Here is a 17,625-nt window from a genome sequence, read left to right as displayed (position 1 = left end):
AGTATGCCACCATATGCAACATGAAGCTACAAAGGAGAAGAGAGGTTTTGATGAGAAGTTAGATTTTAAACTGTAGTTTTGTCAGGACATTGGAATTAACATTTCTATTTTTGCAAAGAGTGACATGGGATCAGCACTCCAGGAGCACATTTTCCCCCCCAACACCAAAGTAAAGCGAGAATGCCACCTGCTAAATCAGCAGTGCAACCTTCAGCGTCACCCTGGGTTTTCCTTGGAGAATACTCTTCCCAATACAAACCAGGCCTTACAGTGGTTAGCCTGTGAGATTTGATGCAATCAACAAAGAGATTGTATGGCAGCAAACAATAGTTATTTAAATTAGGACTGGTCTACACTCAAAACTTACATCGGTATAGCTATGTCTCTGACAGAGAGAGTACCCTCAGTCCTGGTAGGAGTTCTCTCCTGTTCAACTACAATGTAACTAAGCAAAGAAATGTTTCACAGCAACTAAGTCCCTTCCAAAATTATACCACTGTGATAAATCACAAGGAGAAGATTACTACATCAAAACCTTAATTAAAACCAGAATTTACTAGTGTACCTCGAACACCACCCAAGGCTATACAAACAGGTTAACACCAAAAAGGGAGCTGTGGAACAGGTAACATATGCTTTGCACCGAAGAACATTACCCACGTGAGTATAAGCTAAGTAATCACAGCAAAGAAAACCAACATGTCAGTTAATAACAAGTCTGCTGTAAATTATCTTCTACATAAACCTAGTGCTTCTAGAACAGTGGTTTTCAACCTAGGGGACCGCAGACTACATCTAAGATTTCCAAAGAGGTCTGCACCTCCATTTGAAATTTTTTAGGGGTCAGCAAATGAATTTTTTTTTGAAAACCACTGTTCTAGAAGCATTAAGCCACAGCAGAAATAAGCTTAGCAAATAACCAATGCAGTGAGTGCATGTAGGAGACCAGAGGATAGCTGTGACCCTCATTTATATCCCAATGAACCAATCCCAAGGCATTATGAACCTTCTCTGTACATATGAATCAACTCACGATGAACAACAGAGAGAAGAGCCTCCAGACTATCAGTGTTTTCTTACAGTACAGAAGCTGTCTCCCAGAAATGAGTGTCTAAAGATAATGATTGTCTATAGTCTGTTTATAGATCAAGATTAACAGTCAAGGATGTAATGGCCTTCAAAATGACATAACTTGAACACTATCCTAACACTAAGGCCATATCTATACTACCTCTTTTTGTCGGTATAACTTATGTTGCTCAGGGGTCTGGAAAAAAACCTTACACCTCTAAGCAACATAAATTACACCAACAGAAGCAACAGAAGGCACTATTGTAGCAACAATTACAGTCTCAGATTTAAGTCAATCAGTTACAAGCCCTACCCCTAATTTATATAAAGTAGTGGTGAACAATGAATTGATATAAGCCAATTAGAAGAAAACAAGTCCTGAAACTTGTACCTCATGTATTTGTCCCTACAGGTCTCTAGAAACTTCTCTAGCTGCGTTGGGGTAATTCGATCCAATTGGTACAAGACACGTGGCTGAAGAGACAATGAGACACAAATGTTAGAAATCCGATGGATTATGGAGCTTTACTGTAAGTGCATTTGTTGTTACCCTCTGAAGGCAGTTACCTCTGTTGTGCCATTGTCATTAATACCATATTTGTCCCTGGTTTTCTTTATCTTTTCAGAAACGCTTTTGATGAATTTTTTAATCTCCTGAAATTAAAAAAACAAGTAAGAATTATGCAATAGATGAGTCTCATACTCCAGCCCTACTGTGGTAAATGCTATTTGGGTACAGATCTGAAAGAACTTTTTTACAATACTAAATCAGAAATGCACACTATGAGAGGGAAGACAGCAAAACCTAGGCACACAGTGTGTGGGTACCACAAACCAAATTCACCTTTGACGTAAGTGAAAAAAAAAAAAGCAACTGCAGCACATCAGGAATTTATACCAATACATATAAAGTATTCCTCCTCAGCATTCTCCTAGAAAATGACAAAAATAGTTTTGACTTTGCTGACCTAAGATTTTCCACTTTGGAGGATCTCTCTGCTTCCCACTTACCCCTCTTTTTCCTGCTCCCCAACTGTTGCGTTTTAGTTATGCAATGCCAATATTAGTGTCAGGCTCGCCCAACAATATTTTAAAAGTTAATGATTCCTGCAGAGTTAAGTTCTCTATTTGCATGCAAACAGGATCAGTATAAGCAGTAACAAAGCAACCTTCTCCAAACTCTGCTACCGTGTCAATGTACTTCAATAATGACTTGGAAGAACTATTTCTACAGCAGAGGACAATTCAGTTTTCAGAGTCTATTCAAATCCGTGGCCCCTCTGGTGAGGCAGCCAACTTTGCTGACTGTGTGATGTGGGTGCTTATCCACTAGGTCAGAGGTACGCAACCTATGGCATGTGTGCCAAAGGTGGCACGCAAGCTTATTTTCAGTGTCACTCATACTGCCTGGGTACTGGCCACCGGTCTGGGGGGCTCTGCATTTTAATTGAATTGTAAATGAAGCTTCTTAAACATTTTAAAAACCATATTTACTTTACATACAATAGTTTAGATATATATTATAGACATAGAAAGAGACCTTCTAAAAACGTTAAAATGTATTACTGGCATGCGAAACCTTAAATTAGAGTGAATAAATGAAGACCTGGAACACCACTTCTGAAAGGTTGCCGACCCCTGCACTAAGTACTGCACTAATCCCACCAACTCTGAGGTGTCCAAATAATCTGCAGATCCATCCAGTATCCTCAGTAATTGGGCATTTTAAAAAGTTATTCCATCCACTAAATAAATATCAGGAATAACCTTTCTAGCTATTTCCCAACCACAGCACGCACCATTAATAAAACTGCCAGAGTATATCTGTCACAGCAGACTCTGCAGGTTAACTCCAAGATGTGGCTGTTTTGCTCAACATTCAAGGCATTTTTAGTTTAACAACAGTCCACTACTGTAAATCAGAATTTGCAGACTAGGTCAAAATGGAAGAATTAGATAATAAAAGTATGCCCCAGGAATTGGTGCTTCATTTTATCCCCATTTAGAAGATTACAAATATAAGTTATTTCTGCTGATTTTCACCTTGCAGTACACTTTTCTCCCTTTAATCATGTTCACTGAAAAGTATACTTTTCACTTTTACAGATCCTTCCACCAGACCATCTCAAACCTCAAGCTTTTATTCCCCCTTAACAGCTAAGTATTAAATAACCACATGGTAAGTAAGCATCATCTCCCTACTACAGATGAGCAAATGGAAAGGGAGGTTAAATGATATGGTAAGGTTACACAGGAAGCAGTACCTCCAACTCTAAGATACCAAAAATCATGAGGTGGTTAAAAGCCGTACAACTTTGTGAACTTCTTGAGCCACATTTCAAAGGCTACTCTAACCAGGAGGGCTAGAAATTTATTTTTTTTAAAATGTAAGCCTAGATTTTTACCTAATCACATGCCTTCCAGAGCTGGGCTTTTTGAAAATAAATGAAACATTCTAAGACTTGCAATGAAATGGCAAGAGTTAGCAACAGTGAGAATCTTTGACAGAGATAGGATAGGACCCAGACAAGCAAACTCATTTACTGACAGACAATGTGTTTGCTTTAACTGTTCCTGAATACCTAAACAGCTTTCAAAACAAGCAATCGGAATGCTTCTGTATACAGGCTTCTGAGCTGCAAACCCTAGGTGATCAAACTGGAGAATTGGTCTGAACTCAACAAGATGAAATTCAGTATGAGAAGTGCAAAGTACTTCATTCAGGAAGGGGAAAAAAAATCAAATGGGGAATAACTGATTTGGAGATACTACTACTGTAAAGCATCTGGCTGCTACAGTGGATCACAAATTGAATATAAACCAACAATGTGATGCAGTTGTGAAAAATGCCAATATCATTCTGGGGTGTATTAACAGGAGCATCGTATGTCAGACATGGGAGGTAACTGTTCTACTCTGTTCATCACTGGGGAAGCCTCAGTTGGATACTATGCCCAGTTTTAGGTGCCACACTTTAGGACAGATGTGGACAAACTGGAGAGAGTCTAAAGGAGAGCAAAAAAAATGGTAAAAGGCTTAGAAAACCTGCCCTATGAGGAAAGGTGAAAAGAACTAGGCATATGTAGTTTTGAGAAAAGAAGATGGGGGGGGGGGGGAGAACCTGATGGTCCTTAACATTTTTGAAGACTATTATAAAGAGGACTGTGATGAACTGTCCACTGAAGGTAGGAGAAGGACACCTCTACCCCAATATAACGTGACCCGATATAACACTAATCGGATATAACGCGGTAAAGCATTGGTCTTGGGGGGAGGGGGCTGTGCACGCCAGCAGATCAAAACAAGTTTGATATAACACAGTTTCACCTATAATGCGGTAAGATTTTCTAGCTCCCAAGGACAGCGTTATATTGGGGTAGAGGTGTAGTAATGGGCATAATCAGCAGCAGGAACAATTAGAAAGATTTTCCAAATATCCTAACCTAACTATAAGGGTAATCATGCACTAGAATAGGCTTCCAAGGGAGATTGTAAAAACCCCATCATTGGATGTTTTTAACATGTTGGACAAATCTGTCAGGAATGGTCTAGGTTTACTTGGTCCGGCCTCAGTGCAGGAAGCTGGACTTGATAACCTCTTGGGGTCCCTTCCAGCCCTACATTTCTATGAGTCTCAATTAAATGCTAGTTTTAGCCATCATAACAAAGTAATGATGGTACAGAATGCAAAGTGAAGCACTGGAGAGAGATTTACTATTTTCAAGGGTCTTCCACATGCATGAGAAGCAGGGAAAACCACCAAAGTTCCAAAGACCTTTCCAAGTGTCAACGGGAAATGATGCTAAGTTACCTCCAATTGCCATATATTTCTGAAACAAGCTGGAGTTTCAGCTATTAGACTGAGTTAATAACCTTAGGTGATTAAGATGACTGATATGAGAGAGAAGAGAAAAAAGTGGTGTGCCGAAGTAAAACCTTAAGTGACTAATTCTTGGAATTTAGCTAGCAGCGACCTTCTCATCACATCTGAGCTTTGTTTTCATCCAAAAATTAAAAAAGATGTAGTGGATTAATGCAGGAGAAATCTTAATTATAATTTGCCAGACAGTAACATATACAGTCCCAATAGTTACTACAAGATCTTGCACAAATATCTTAAGTTAAATAGCACTAACAGTGCTCATACAGTGCACACGCATGCTACAATTACCTCATTATATTTTTCATAACCTGTCTCAGTTAATGCCTTCAAGAATGAATGGGGGGGGGGGGGGGAAGAAAAAGGTAAAAGAAGAGAAGAAAAAGTAACAATGTCTGCAATTTACTGGTCAGAAATAAATCATTCAAAAAAGTTAATGCTAAGTGATGTAACTATATCTGTGCATCCTAGTTTGACTTCTGAAAGGAGCATTAAAATCTAGCGCAGTTCTAAAATAAAGAGAATTAACTTTGAACCTTGTAATGCTATCAGATCAGAATTTATTTCTGGGAGCGGTGAAGAAATTGTTTACCAGCCCATGAAGTTGAGATTTGTATACACTTCTATTTGTATCCACAGTAGTCTACTGACTCAGCCCTGGCATTTGGATAGCAAGTCATGTATATAAAGAGCTGTTTACAAATCTTGTCACCTTCTGCTCTGGATCACAGTGATCCATCATAAATAGCAAACAGCCACTAGAGCCAGTCACTGCAATTCATAGTCTCATCACCGATATCCCAGAGGCCATTTCAAGCTGCATCAGTCCAGGTTAATTCTTCATTTTCTTAGGGCTCATCTATATTGCCCCGCAGTTCAGTCTATGGGGGTGTTAACAGCAGTGCGCACCAAAGTGCTGTGCTGTCACTCCCCTTTGTGAATGTCGCAGGCGTGAAATAAAAGGTCCCTCTTCAGGATTATATAAATGTGAACTAAGAACCTTTTATAGTTTATGCCTGCAGCATCCACATGGGGGGAGTGACAACACAGCACTTCGGTGTGCACTGCTATATACACCCGAATAGTCCAAACTGCGGGGCAGTGCAGACATTAGCATTTGTCACCGAAGGAGAAAACTCAAATTAGGATATCTACTCATCTCTCTAAATATTTAAGTTACCTAGTACTTTTGTAAAACTTGAAATCCTATTGCAAGCAACCATTTTTAAAAAAAATTTTTTTTTTAGGAGTGTGGATAAGACTCAGAAAACAGGCCCCAGTACAGAAAGCATTTATTTAAAGTCCTTTGTTGGATTGGGAACCGTAAGAAAATGAGTGTTTACTAAAGGGAGCAGGGAAAATGACAAAAGATAGTTACACAAAAGATGGATAAAAGGAAAGAGCTCTTGATATTAGTACTTTCACAGTTATACGTCAAATATCACATTATTCCTTAATGCTCCTCTGAGATAGCTAATTACTAGAACTATTTTACAGATGGTAAAAATGAGGTACAGAGCAATCAAGAGATTTGATTAAGGTGTTTCAGCAGGTCAATGACTGGCGCTTACTCAAACAACTAGACTTTCCTTCCTTTATAAAGCTATTGTAGCAAATACAGATTTACCCAAGACGACAAAGAAAGAAAATTAATTATCCATACTGAAGTGCTCGTCCCGGGGTAGGCAACCTATGGCACGCATGCCGAAGGCGCCACACGAGCTCATTTTCAGTGGCACTCACACTGCCTGAGTCCTGGCCACTGGTCCGGGGGGCTCTGCATTTTAAATTTAATTTTAAATGAAGCTTCTTAAACATTTTAAAAACCTTATTTACTTTACATACAACAGTTTAGTTATATATTATAGACTTATAGAAAGAGACCTTCTGAAAATGTTAAAATGTATTACTGGCAGGCAAAACCTTAGAGTGAATAAATGAAGACTTGGCACACCACTTCTGAAAGGTTGCTGACCCCGTGCTAGTCTTACACCATCGTGAATGCAGTAATCAGAAATATCTTAAAGACAGATTAGTACAGTAGGTGTTGCTGCTAGTCGTGGATAAAACTTTTCTTTTGAAAAGCTCTTCATCAGTCTTTAAATAAAAGCTCTCTCAATTGTTTAAAATCCTTGATTTATGAGGGAAGTGATATTTCTTTTTATTTCATGATTTTAAGATTAAAAAGTTACCTGTAGGAAACTGTCTTGGCAGCAAAGGAATTCAACTTTCTTCATGATGGACTCAGCAGTTAACACCAATTCATTTTTACTAAGAGCTGGTTCATTTTGACATGGATATACCGCCTTAAGCAACAACATAAAGAGAGTTATACTTCTACATATATAGAGACCACAGGGACATTACATTAAAAATTTTAGAGAGATTAGTTCTGTGTTCCACATGGACAATAGCATCGCTTAACACCTCACGGCACAGTGTCCCAAATATATGCACTTGGAAAATCCATCCATATGTTTCTGATTACACAAATCAAATTATCACAGCCAGTCACTTAAGTCCAAATTGCCACTTCCACAGAAAACCTTTAGTCTTAGGCAAAATAAAATACGAACATTCTGAAAAGACATGTTCAGCATGTTTAGCATTCAAGTGTTTCACAATACCATGCTAGGCTTAGAGACAGCAAACAAGGCTCTTTTCCTGTGAGCTGAGAAATCCAACAACCCAACACGGAAGAATAATTTTCAGAACATTAGTGTGTGCAATAAGGAACCAGTCAATCACCCAATTAAATCAACAGTAGTCCAGCCACTGACTTCAATGGGCTTTGGGTCAGGCACTAACACAGGGGTAGGCAACCTGCAGCACACTAACTTATTTTCAGTGGCACTCACACTGCCTGGGTCCTGGACACCGGTCTGGGGGGGCTCTGCATTTTAATTTAATTTTAAATGAAGCTTCTTAAACATTTTAAAAACCTTATTTACTTTACATACAATAGTTTAGTTATATATTATAGACTTATAGAAAGAGACCTTCTGAAAATGTTAAAATGTATTACTGGCAGGCAAAACCTTAGAGTGAATAAATGAAGACTTGGCACACCACTTCTGAAAGGTTGCCGACCCCTGCACTAACATCTTTAAAAACCCCCAGTGATAATCTAGTCACTCAATTTCAAAGAAAGCTATAGAATTCTTTACTTAACATAGATCTGCAAGAAATTAAGTTTAAAAGAAATCCTTACATTAGAATGATTCTCCATGTTGTATCATGACACTTTTCTTCTTTATGTCCCAAATAGTATTACATGCCTCTGACAACTAGAGAGCCTAAATGTATTTCAAACAAATGATTTCAGGAAAATCTTACTCTGATGTTGTCCAGGACTCGCTTGAATTCCAAAGGTTCGTCTTTCCCTTCCATAGCAGCAGGATCTAAGCCATCTCCCCCATAAATGAACTGTATAATGTCACCAGTAGAACTTCTGACAGTGAGATCATATTGAGAGCAAAGATCTTCCAGAGATTTCACCAGCCGTCTCTGGAGGGGAGGGGGGGGAGTAAAGACAGCTGTTTTTTAGGAATACCCATGCATTGGAGTTACAAAAACCTATGGAATGTGGACTGAGAAAATAAAACTTTTTTAATTCATACACCATTCATAAGATTTAATTTTATATTCCCCTGAGAGCAAAAAAAACTCAGTAGCAATAAAATATTCAAAGCATTCTGAAGGCCTGCAAGCTTTCCTTCCTGCTCCTCCTATCATGTAATTTTGGTGCACACACACTCAAATTTACCACCATCAGAACCTGATACTGCCCAATTTATCTGGAATTTAAAAATACAAACATGTTTTCAAGGAAATACCTTTTCAATCATGTGGTTTCTCTAACCAGCTTTGCTTCCTGGATTTTTTTTTTTAAAAATGCAAGAACATAGGTGACACATTACCATGTATATGGTCTTGTAGGGAGACGAAAAGAGCAGAGACAGTTAAAAATATCACCACTGAACATCTGCCTCTGAAGCTGACCTTTTTAAAAAAAAAATAGAGTTTTCTAATTTATGAGTTAGGCTTCAAGGTGTTTGTGGCACATGGTCAACCCACACAGCTGCAATTGGGCAGGACTGGACAAACAGGTCTTAAGGAATGTGTGTTTACTTCAATTTACATAGAAATAGTTACAAGGTCCTTGAAAAAGCAAGAGGGAGACAAGGCAAATTTGCATTTTAAGCAAACGGCAGCATGAAATCTCTTTTACAACGAGACCCCATGTCTCCATCCTCATAGCTGGAAGGAATTTTATCTAGGGCAGCGGTTCTCAAACTTCATAGCACCCTGCCCCCCCCCCCCCTTCTGACAACAAAAATTACTACATGACCCCAGGAGGGGGGACCCAAGCCTGAACCCACCCCAGCCCTGCCGCCCCGGACGGGAGCCAAAGCTGAAGCCCAAGGGCTCCCGCCCTGGGCAGGGGGCATGTAACCTTAGCCACCCTTCCCCGGGCTTTGGCTTCAGCCCCAGGCAGTGGGGGTCGAGCTTCAGTTTCAGCCCCAGCCCTAGGCCCCAGCAAGTCTAACTGCAGCCTTGGCAACTCCATTAAAATGGGGTCCTGACCCACTGTCTGAGAACCCCTGATCAAGGGGTAACCCTTAGGAAAATACATTTCAAAGGGTGACTAAACTATAAAAGTAATGGATAAAAACACCACATGTTGTCTCTCCCTATCCATTTCCCTCTCGCTCATCTAAGACGACAAAAGAAACAGCCTATGGACTTAGAGAGCAGATCCTGACCTGAAACTTGGGCAGCCATGTTACTGGAAACTTGTGGTCAGAATTTCACCTTGAACCAAGACTAGTTTGTTAAAGATAAAACTTTCTAAACTTATTTCTCTTGTAACCATTTCTAACTTTAATGCCTTATATTTGTACTGACTTAAAAACCTCTCTGTAGTTTTACAATCCAGTGTTGTCTTGAAACTGAACTGTGTGAGTAACTCCATTTATGGTAGCAAACTGTTGTATATTGAGCTCCTGGAGGGGCAATGGACCTAATATAGCTTGACTGTCCAGGAGAGGGCTGGACAAGTGCAGAACACACTTTTCTGGGGAAAATCTGGGACTGGAAGTGTGTGGGGTGGGGGGTGGGGGGTGTCACACCGCAAGTAGTAAGCAAGGCTGCTGGAAGCCAGAGTGTGGCAGGTTTGCTGCCAGACTGCTGGGGTCACTGTTTCTGGACTTGGGCTGTGGCTACACACAGACACTCAGGGGTGACCTGCACGCTCTCTGTGAGTGGCCTAAGTGGGAGCTACAGCAGCAAAGCATTAAGGCCCCAAGATTAGAGGGCCAGTGGTGAGACAGCCCCTCACTGGTCTGGATTGCACCCCAGAATGTTAAACCCTCTGAATGGGGTCAGAGATTGCACAGAAATATATTGAATAATGCCTCTACATAAGAGCATTGACATGATCTTAAGTATTTAGGTATGTGAATTTCAAGAGCACTCGCATTGATTTTAATCAGAGGGAAGGCCCAATGGGAGAATTCCGATTTACCTACACAGAAGCAAAAGGTTAGGCCAGCCTTGAGCTACTTTTGAACAAGATCACACCACCTTAAAGTAAGTTTTCATTCTTGAAGAAGGGGCCAAATTCTGCTTGCCTTACTTGAGTAATCCCACTGAAGACCCTGAGATTACTCACAAAAATAGGGCAAGCAGGTTTGCCCCAGGACAGTCCATGCTTACATTTGGGTAATGGAGACAACTTCCCTTTTGTTTTGATGGGTCAAAACAAAAAAGAGTTTGAAGTTTCACTGGTATCATCTTTGTTTTTTACTGGAATGAAGGCTAAGTGACCAAAGCATCATCACAGGCGCCAGATCCACTCAGATGCTCCATGCCCTCAGACCTTCATTAACTTCAAGAGAAACTGAAGGCACTTACCACTTTGCAAGAGGTGCTTAGCAAATCAGGACACTTATGAACAAGGATTGGCCACTGTACTCAGAAGATACACCAACAGTTCCGCTCCCATGTCACTTAATGAAAGCCCACTTTAAAAGATGAATGATTATACTTTCCAACATCCAGCACTAGATCGATGAGGTCTAACAGCATCTCACATTAACGATATGACTGACAACCATAACCCTCTTGCAACAGCAAAACTGTTATATATCTTTATACCCCTGTCGAGCATTACCTGCATATATCCAGTTTCGGCTGTTTTTACAGCTGTATCAACTAGACCTTCCCGACCAGCCATCGTATGGAAGAAGAACTCAGTCGGAGTCAAGCCAGAATAGAAGCTATTAGCAACAAAACCTTTTGCAGCTGGAAGCTAGAGGGGAGGGGAAAAAAGTTCTAAAAAGACATACTACACATTCTAGAAGTCTGCAATAGAAAAACATTTAGTCTAATAGGACTATGCACACGCTCCTGAGTTGCAATCTGGTTGGAGGACAATGTGAGCACTCATTTTTGAGTGGAGAAGAGGAAGAATGACAGAGACATTACTTCTACCGGAATCTTCCTAACCTGAGCTTATGGAACAGAGTATGTTACATGGTTCATAGAGTTGGAGCTTCTAAATTCTTTTGAATAGCTTGTTTTGGCCATTGATGAGGGTCTAGTCAATAGACTTTACGCGAACTGCTCAAAGCCAATTTACAAGTTTATTAAGCAAACTGAGTAATTAGAGGATTGACTGGAACCTTCTCTATACTATTCCTAATCCCATCACTAGCATCTGACCCAAAAGTCATTCCCATATTCTGTGAAGCAGAACAGTGGATGGAGAGGGTAATGCTCCAGGTAACTGAAGCACCAACCCTTAAAGCAGGCTACTTTGTACCATCTTTTAATTAGTAACAGATAAGATGGACAAGGTTGGGAAATTAAAGTTGATGGAATTTATATCATGTGTGTTTCTACCATAAACAAAAGTTACCTGGAGCATTTTCTTAATAAAAAGGGAACTGCAGGTTCAGGTTACTGGACTGCAGTAAGCAACTTTCTCTGTTAGTTAAAGAAATTGCAACTGAGTCCTGGCAGGTAGTGATTTAGAGTTACCACTTGACAGGTAATTCAGTAACCTGAATGACATGAACTGGTGAGCTTACGGGGGTGTTCGAGGGTTGCTATATTGACACTTCTTTACTAGGAAATGAATTGATACCATTATTTTAACTGGCAGTCTCAGATAGGACTGTATTAACGTGGAGACAGTTCTAGACTCTTGACCTTGGAAACTGGTCCCTTCACAACAGGATTGAGAAACACTGATATAAAGTTGCAATACTATTTGTACTTGCTGTATCTGGTCTATTTGTACTTGCTGTATCTGTTCTATAGAGAAATTCAGACTCCAGAGTGACCCAGTGGATATATTTCACATGCACTAAAATTCTTGAAATCTATCATAAGAAACAAAACCAGCAGCACAGCACCCATGAGACACCTTAGTGCAATGAATCAGTATTCAAAAGAAAGGAAAAAAGGCAAAGATTACGAGAATCTTGTTTGTAAGCAATGTAAGAATCATGAATATATCCTCAGTGTTATGTTAAAGTTATTTCAACAAATATTAATTTAAGATAATAGAGTATTGTTTAAATATTTCAAGGAAGGGACTATTTGGCAGAAAAGGGCAACCAGAAGTTAAAAGTTCAGCTGTTAAGGTTCAGGCTAATGAAGATTCCTGAAAATAAATGAAGGCAAAGAGCATCAGCTCTTTGTCCCTACTTCTCCATTCAAAATATTGTACTTGAACTTTATGGTGTTACCCTTGGAGGTAGTCCTTCACTAATGAAAGGACCAAGTAATGACTCATCTGAACTTATTCCCAGTTCACAGATGGATTTCATTGAATCTTATTTAGTGCAAGGCTACTGACCTTACAGTGCTTCTCAAAGTGAGGCAGAGACCTATTTTCAAATCCATCAGGCACGCGTGACCCACTGATAGCCTGTTGTCCTACACAGGCTATCATCTGGGATATATTAATAAAGGAACCTGGAGAAACAGGAGACATCAAAATTAGTAATCCTTTGTAAAGGATGCTTGTTCAAACGAGATGAATGGTGCACCACTTACTAGGTCATTAAAAAAAAAAGTTTTAAATTTGGATCAGTCAATTAATTCAACTCTTCAGTTACTTCTCCTATTCAGTCAAATTTATATTCACAGGCTGGAGATACCAATCAAAATTAATTAAGTCATCCCTACAAGGAACTCCCCCTCTGTCAATCAATGAATCTAGTTTTCTGTGGATCATGGATCTTTATGACATTCTTATTTGATTATAGACCTTAGGTTAACTTGTTCGGTATTTTTATTATACTATCAACAGCATATAATCCATGTCCGTTAATGCCATTTCTTATTATTTGTCAACATCTCTTTTGCTGTTGACAGATGCAATATCAACTGCTTAAAAAACCCATCTTGAATTCAGAGTCTTTATTTTCTCTACAGACATAGTATCATTTGATTAACTCCTTCTGAAAATAAGCAGAACACCACAAAACTTGCTATAGCTTTCACTTCAAGATCCCAAAGTGATTTAAATATTAATAAAACAACTTCACCCCTGTGAAGTATTACACCTATCCAATACAGATGGGGAAATGGAAGCAGAGAGTGCAATTGACTTGCCCAAGGTCTCACAGGAAATTAATGGCAAAGATCACACAACATCCAAACAAAAAAGAAAAAAATATTCAATTGATCTTGTAGAAGCAGAGATCAGAAAAACAGATCACAACATGGAATGACTTGATAATAGTTGTGGAAAGTCTTCCCGATGATTACTTTTTCTGACACACATATTTTTGCTGGGTTATTTAACCTTGGGGGTAATTAACGTGTCTTTATTTGTGTTTTTCCACAAGATTCCCAAGGGCACCTAGAGTGCTGGATGGATGCTCTTATTGTAGAGTAATAAACCTCTAAATAAAACGATGTGTGATTATTTACAAGTTAATTTAAAAAGAAGCTAGCTTTACCCTCTCAAAAGGAATGGAAAGCGATGCTACAAATCTAATGCTTACACAACTGCATGTTTTAGACAAAACAGACTACATAATGATTAACACAAAGGCAGAACAAATAATTAAGGGCAAATTATGTAGGCAGCAACTTCACACAATTCCAAAACTTGACTAATCTTACCTTTAGAACCACAGAGAGCCATGATAAGGGGACTGTTACTTTTATCTAGTTCTCTGAGACAGGCACTGCCAGCATGGTCTCTGATCACAGAGAGTTCTTTAAGGATTAAGGCCTAGAATCAGAGAGTTTAGATATTTAGTATTAGTAACAAATATGCACATAGCAGTATACTAAGACTAGCCACCAAAAAACCTTCAGTAGTATTCAGTATGAAGTCTAAAACAGCATCAAAAAGGCAAACAAGAGCATTAAGAGAAAAAAACCCTGCTTTTTGAAATGCACGAGAATCTTAGTAAAATGAACTACAGAACTGGAGACCCACTATAGACTGGCAAATTGTCAGTAAGACAGTAAGCAAATGTATATAAAAGATATTGCAACACAATGTACTTTGTTCATTTGTCAAGTCTATTTATATGTTCTATAAACGTTACTAAATGTAATGCTTGCACCAAATACAAGAGGCCTTACTACAACTCTCTACTTTGAGAAGTATGGTAAACTACTGCATTTTGTGACCAGCATCAGACTTGATGACTAGCAAAGTGAGATCCTATTTTAGTTTTATAAATCTTAAGAAAAACAGTGATTGAGCATTTCTAGAAATATACTAGATAAGAGGATCAAGGCTTGAAACTGTTAAAGAGATGACCTCTACATGACTACCCAGGTGTTTCATGTTAGGCACATATTTAAGTACAACAATTCATTCCTCCTAGTTTTCAAACAGTCATATTTAAAACCCACTGCATATTTTACAATTAATCAAATCTCACTATCTTTTAATAGGTTTCAGAGTAGCAGCTGTGTTAGTCTGTATCCGCAAAAAGAACAGGAGTAATGTGCCACAAGTACTCCTATCTTGTAATAGGCTGGTATGACGACTTATTTTTAACAGTCCTGTCTGTAAGTAAGGCTGGCTTTGGCCTAGTTTGCAGCTTGCCTGACATAAGCGAAATGTTGCTTTAAATGATCTTGTCATCAAGTAAACTTGTTTGTTTACAACAGTTATATAGGACAGAGGACAACAGGATGTGCTTAAATTGAAGAATAATGTATCTATAAATTGTGTTGTCAAAAGCAGTTAGAAAAATGGACTGGAAGGTCCCAAAAAACCCCTATGCAGAGAAACAGGTCAAAGTGACCTGGCCAAAATATGCACAAGAGTGCACAATCAACCAGAGACCACCACAAAAACAACAACAGAAAGTTACATGCCAATTAAAGTTCGCACATGAGTATTGTATGAGTTACATAAGATACTTATCTTCCAATCACCATTGTGTCATGAATGTTAAGTAATGAATATGTAATATGGATGTGTAATAAAATGGGCAGTCAGAGCTTCGTAGGAAAAATCCATGATGACGCCCTAAGCCCCAGGAGAAGGTAACTAGCCATGGCTTTTTTCTGTATGTTTGCTGTTTCGTACTTTAACAGTATTTGTAAAGCAAGGTATGCTTTTCGTTAAAATAAAGGTTTGATTTAATAAACCGAGTGTCTTGGCCTGAGTGCATGGCACTCGTATTCAACACTATTTTAACAAGTGAATCACCACTCACCTCTAATGTCTCTTCTGCGGTACAGCCAGGCTGCTGCTGCAGCTTACCAGTGCGCAAAGCTTCAATGTATTCATCACATTTCTTATAGCCATCATTCAGAAGTTCATATTTAGCCTTTAGCAGTCCCTGTCCTGGAGTTACATCACCAATCCCAATTGAGAACCCACGGTTAGCTACAGTAAAATATAAAAAAGTTCAGTTCACTGAGTTCTTTGCAGATAACTATCACAGAATTTTTCTCCATTATATGGCATTTGCAAATATGTCACTAGAATTCAAGACAAAGTTGTGAACAGGTGCACTTTTCTCCATTTCCATCAACTTAGTATCTTATTGATTTTTCCTTCTCTAAATAGGCTACATTTTTAATAGAAACCTTCCTGGATTTTTACATTAAAATATTCTACAATGAAAGGCACCTCCCAGGTTACTTACAGAGGTAAACAGGAGCAAGCCTGGCTAGCCGTGACATAGCATCTGCAGCCTCTACCTGCCCCCAGTCTCTCAGCAGAATGTAAAAGATATTGTTCTTGGATCCAGATCCTAAGGTTCCTTTGTCCATACTGCCACTCATCAACTGGCTATTCTGGATTGTAACATCTGGAGGCACAAAGGAAAATACTGAAAGCCTGACACCCGAAGAGACCAAGAGCTTAACTTAGGTTACTAGTAATTTAATAGAGTTTAAATCATAACAGTGTGGGCTGTCAAAACAAAAAAGCCCGCAAACATACACATTATGCCTGTAGAAGCAGAACACTGAATACAGAGGATGCAGTGAAAGTGTCTCCAAAACAATCCTCCCTCTGTAACAACATTTCCCATATATTTTTAAGTCTATTTCCCATCCTTTCCCCAGGTAAATGCTTCAATTGCCAGATTCTCTTTTAAGAAAGAGCAGTAGCCCATAACTTAAAGCAACCTTAACACTGCACATTTTAATTTTTTAACTCCCACAGAAGAATTAAATGTGATAAAAGCAATTTTAAATCTTCTGAGCAGCATCTCAAATTAGTCCGTTTTTGCTCACATAGTTTAAAACACAATAGGCAAATCAGTGCAAGCAGTTTCCCAGCCAAAAGCCACACTTAACTTTGATAAAAATATTAAGTGACTATGGTTAGCAAAGAATCATTGAAGAGAGTTATTTTATTTGGGAACAAGTCAGTAATTGGACACAATGGCACTAGAAAGTAAGCAACTTAATACGTGAGCACTCCAACTCCAATATGCTACATTCAAGGAAGGGCTTGGGTATATAGATGGACTTTAATCATTGCACTGTCCTGACTCAGTAAAGGTACACCATAGTTACATGTACACTAGGAATCGGTAAGCTGGTCTATTAAGTGCTTCTAGTGTGGACACAGCTATACCTGCAAAGGGTAGTAACCTGCTATAGTAACCTCCCCACCCCCCATGTCAAACAAGCTATACCAGTGAAAGCAGTTTTGCTGGTGTAACTGCATCTTTACTAGGACTTATGCTGGCACAGCTATGTGGGTCGGGCATCACACTTCTAATCCCCCAACTGACATAGCTCTACCAGCAGACCCAACTTATTGTTTTATTTATTTTTTGAAAAAGGATGCAACAAAACCTACTTGCTGAACAGTAAATAGCCATTGATATTCATTGATGACTGAGTACACTGCAAAAGCCATGTTGGGATTTCATGAGGTCTTGCAGAAGACCTTTTCCAGACTGGACTGTTGTTGCTTCACAATAGAACAGGTACGCCAAAGACTGCAACACTAGCTTCAAAGAAACTCAGAGGGATTGTTGCGTCCACTGAGGCTGCCGACTCCAAGAAACTAGGGTTTCCACTGCATCTTCTAAGGCCTGTTACATCCCTCTGCAATTTCTTCCTATGGTGGGAGAATTTTCTTGGGTTTACACTGCTCTGCTCCCCTGCAGCTAGTTCATGGTGAAGAAAAAGATGGCAGGGACATGGGATAAAAACCTCAC

The 17,625-nt window shown here is 39.2% G+C and overlaps 1 protein-coding gene across 1 annotated transcript in view; it reads right to left on the bottom strand.

Annotated features, from left to right (window-relative positions):
- The window catches only part of POLR3A (RNA polymerase III subunit A), a 51,687-nt gene that overhangs the window by 13,141 nt on the left and 20,921 nt on the right, over positions 1–17,625 (bottom strand). Inside the window, exons 15-23 of the mRNA XM_039480910.1 lie at positions 16,093–16,257; positions 15,658–15,830; positions 14,096–14,207; positions 12,819–12,937; positions 11,127–11,264; positions 8,288–8,458; positions 7,144–7,257; positions 1,639–1,725; positions 1,463–1,545 (exon numbers count right to left, since the gene is read on the bottom strand). Coding sequence (XP_039336844.1) covers positions 1,463–1,545; positions 1,639–1,725; positions 7,144–7,257; positions 8,288–8,458; positions 11,127–11,264; positions 12,819–12,937; positions 14,096–14,207; positions 15,658–15,830; positions 16,093–16,257 — 1,162 coding nt within the window. The remainder of the gene's footprint in view (positions 1–1,462; positions 1,546–1,638; positions 1,726–7,143; positions 7,258–8,287; positions 8,459–11,126; positions 11,265–12,818; positions 12,938–14,095; positions 14,208–15,657; positions 15,831–16,092; positions 16,258–17,625) is intronic.

The sequence above is a fragment of the Mauremys reevesii genome, linkage group 7, assembly GCF_016161935.1.
Source record: "Mauremys reevesii isolate NIE-2019 linkage group 7, ASM1616193v1, whole genome shotgun sequence".
NCBI classification, from domain to species: domain Eukaryota; kingdom Metazoa; phylum Chordata; order Testudines; family Geoemydidae; genus Mauremys; species Mauremys reevesii.
The sequence above is the reverse complement of the archived record's forward strand: the minus strand, read 5'-3'. Positions and strand labels throughout refer to the sequence as shown.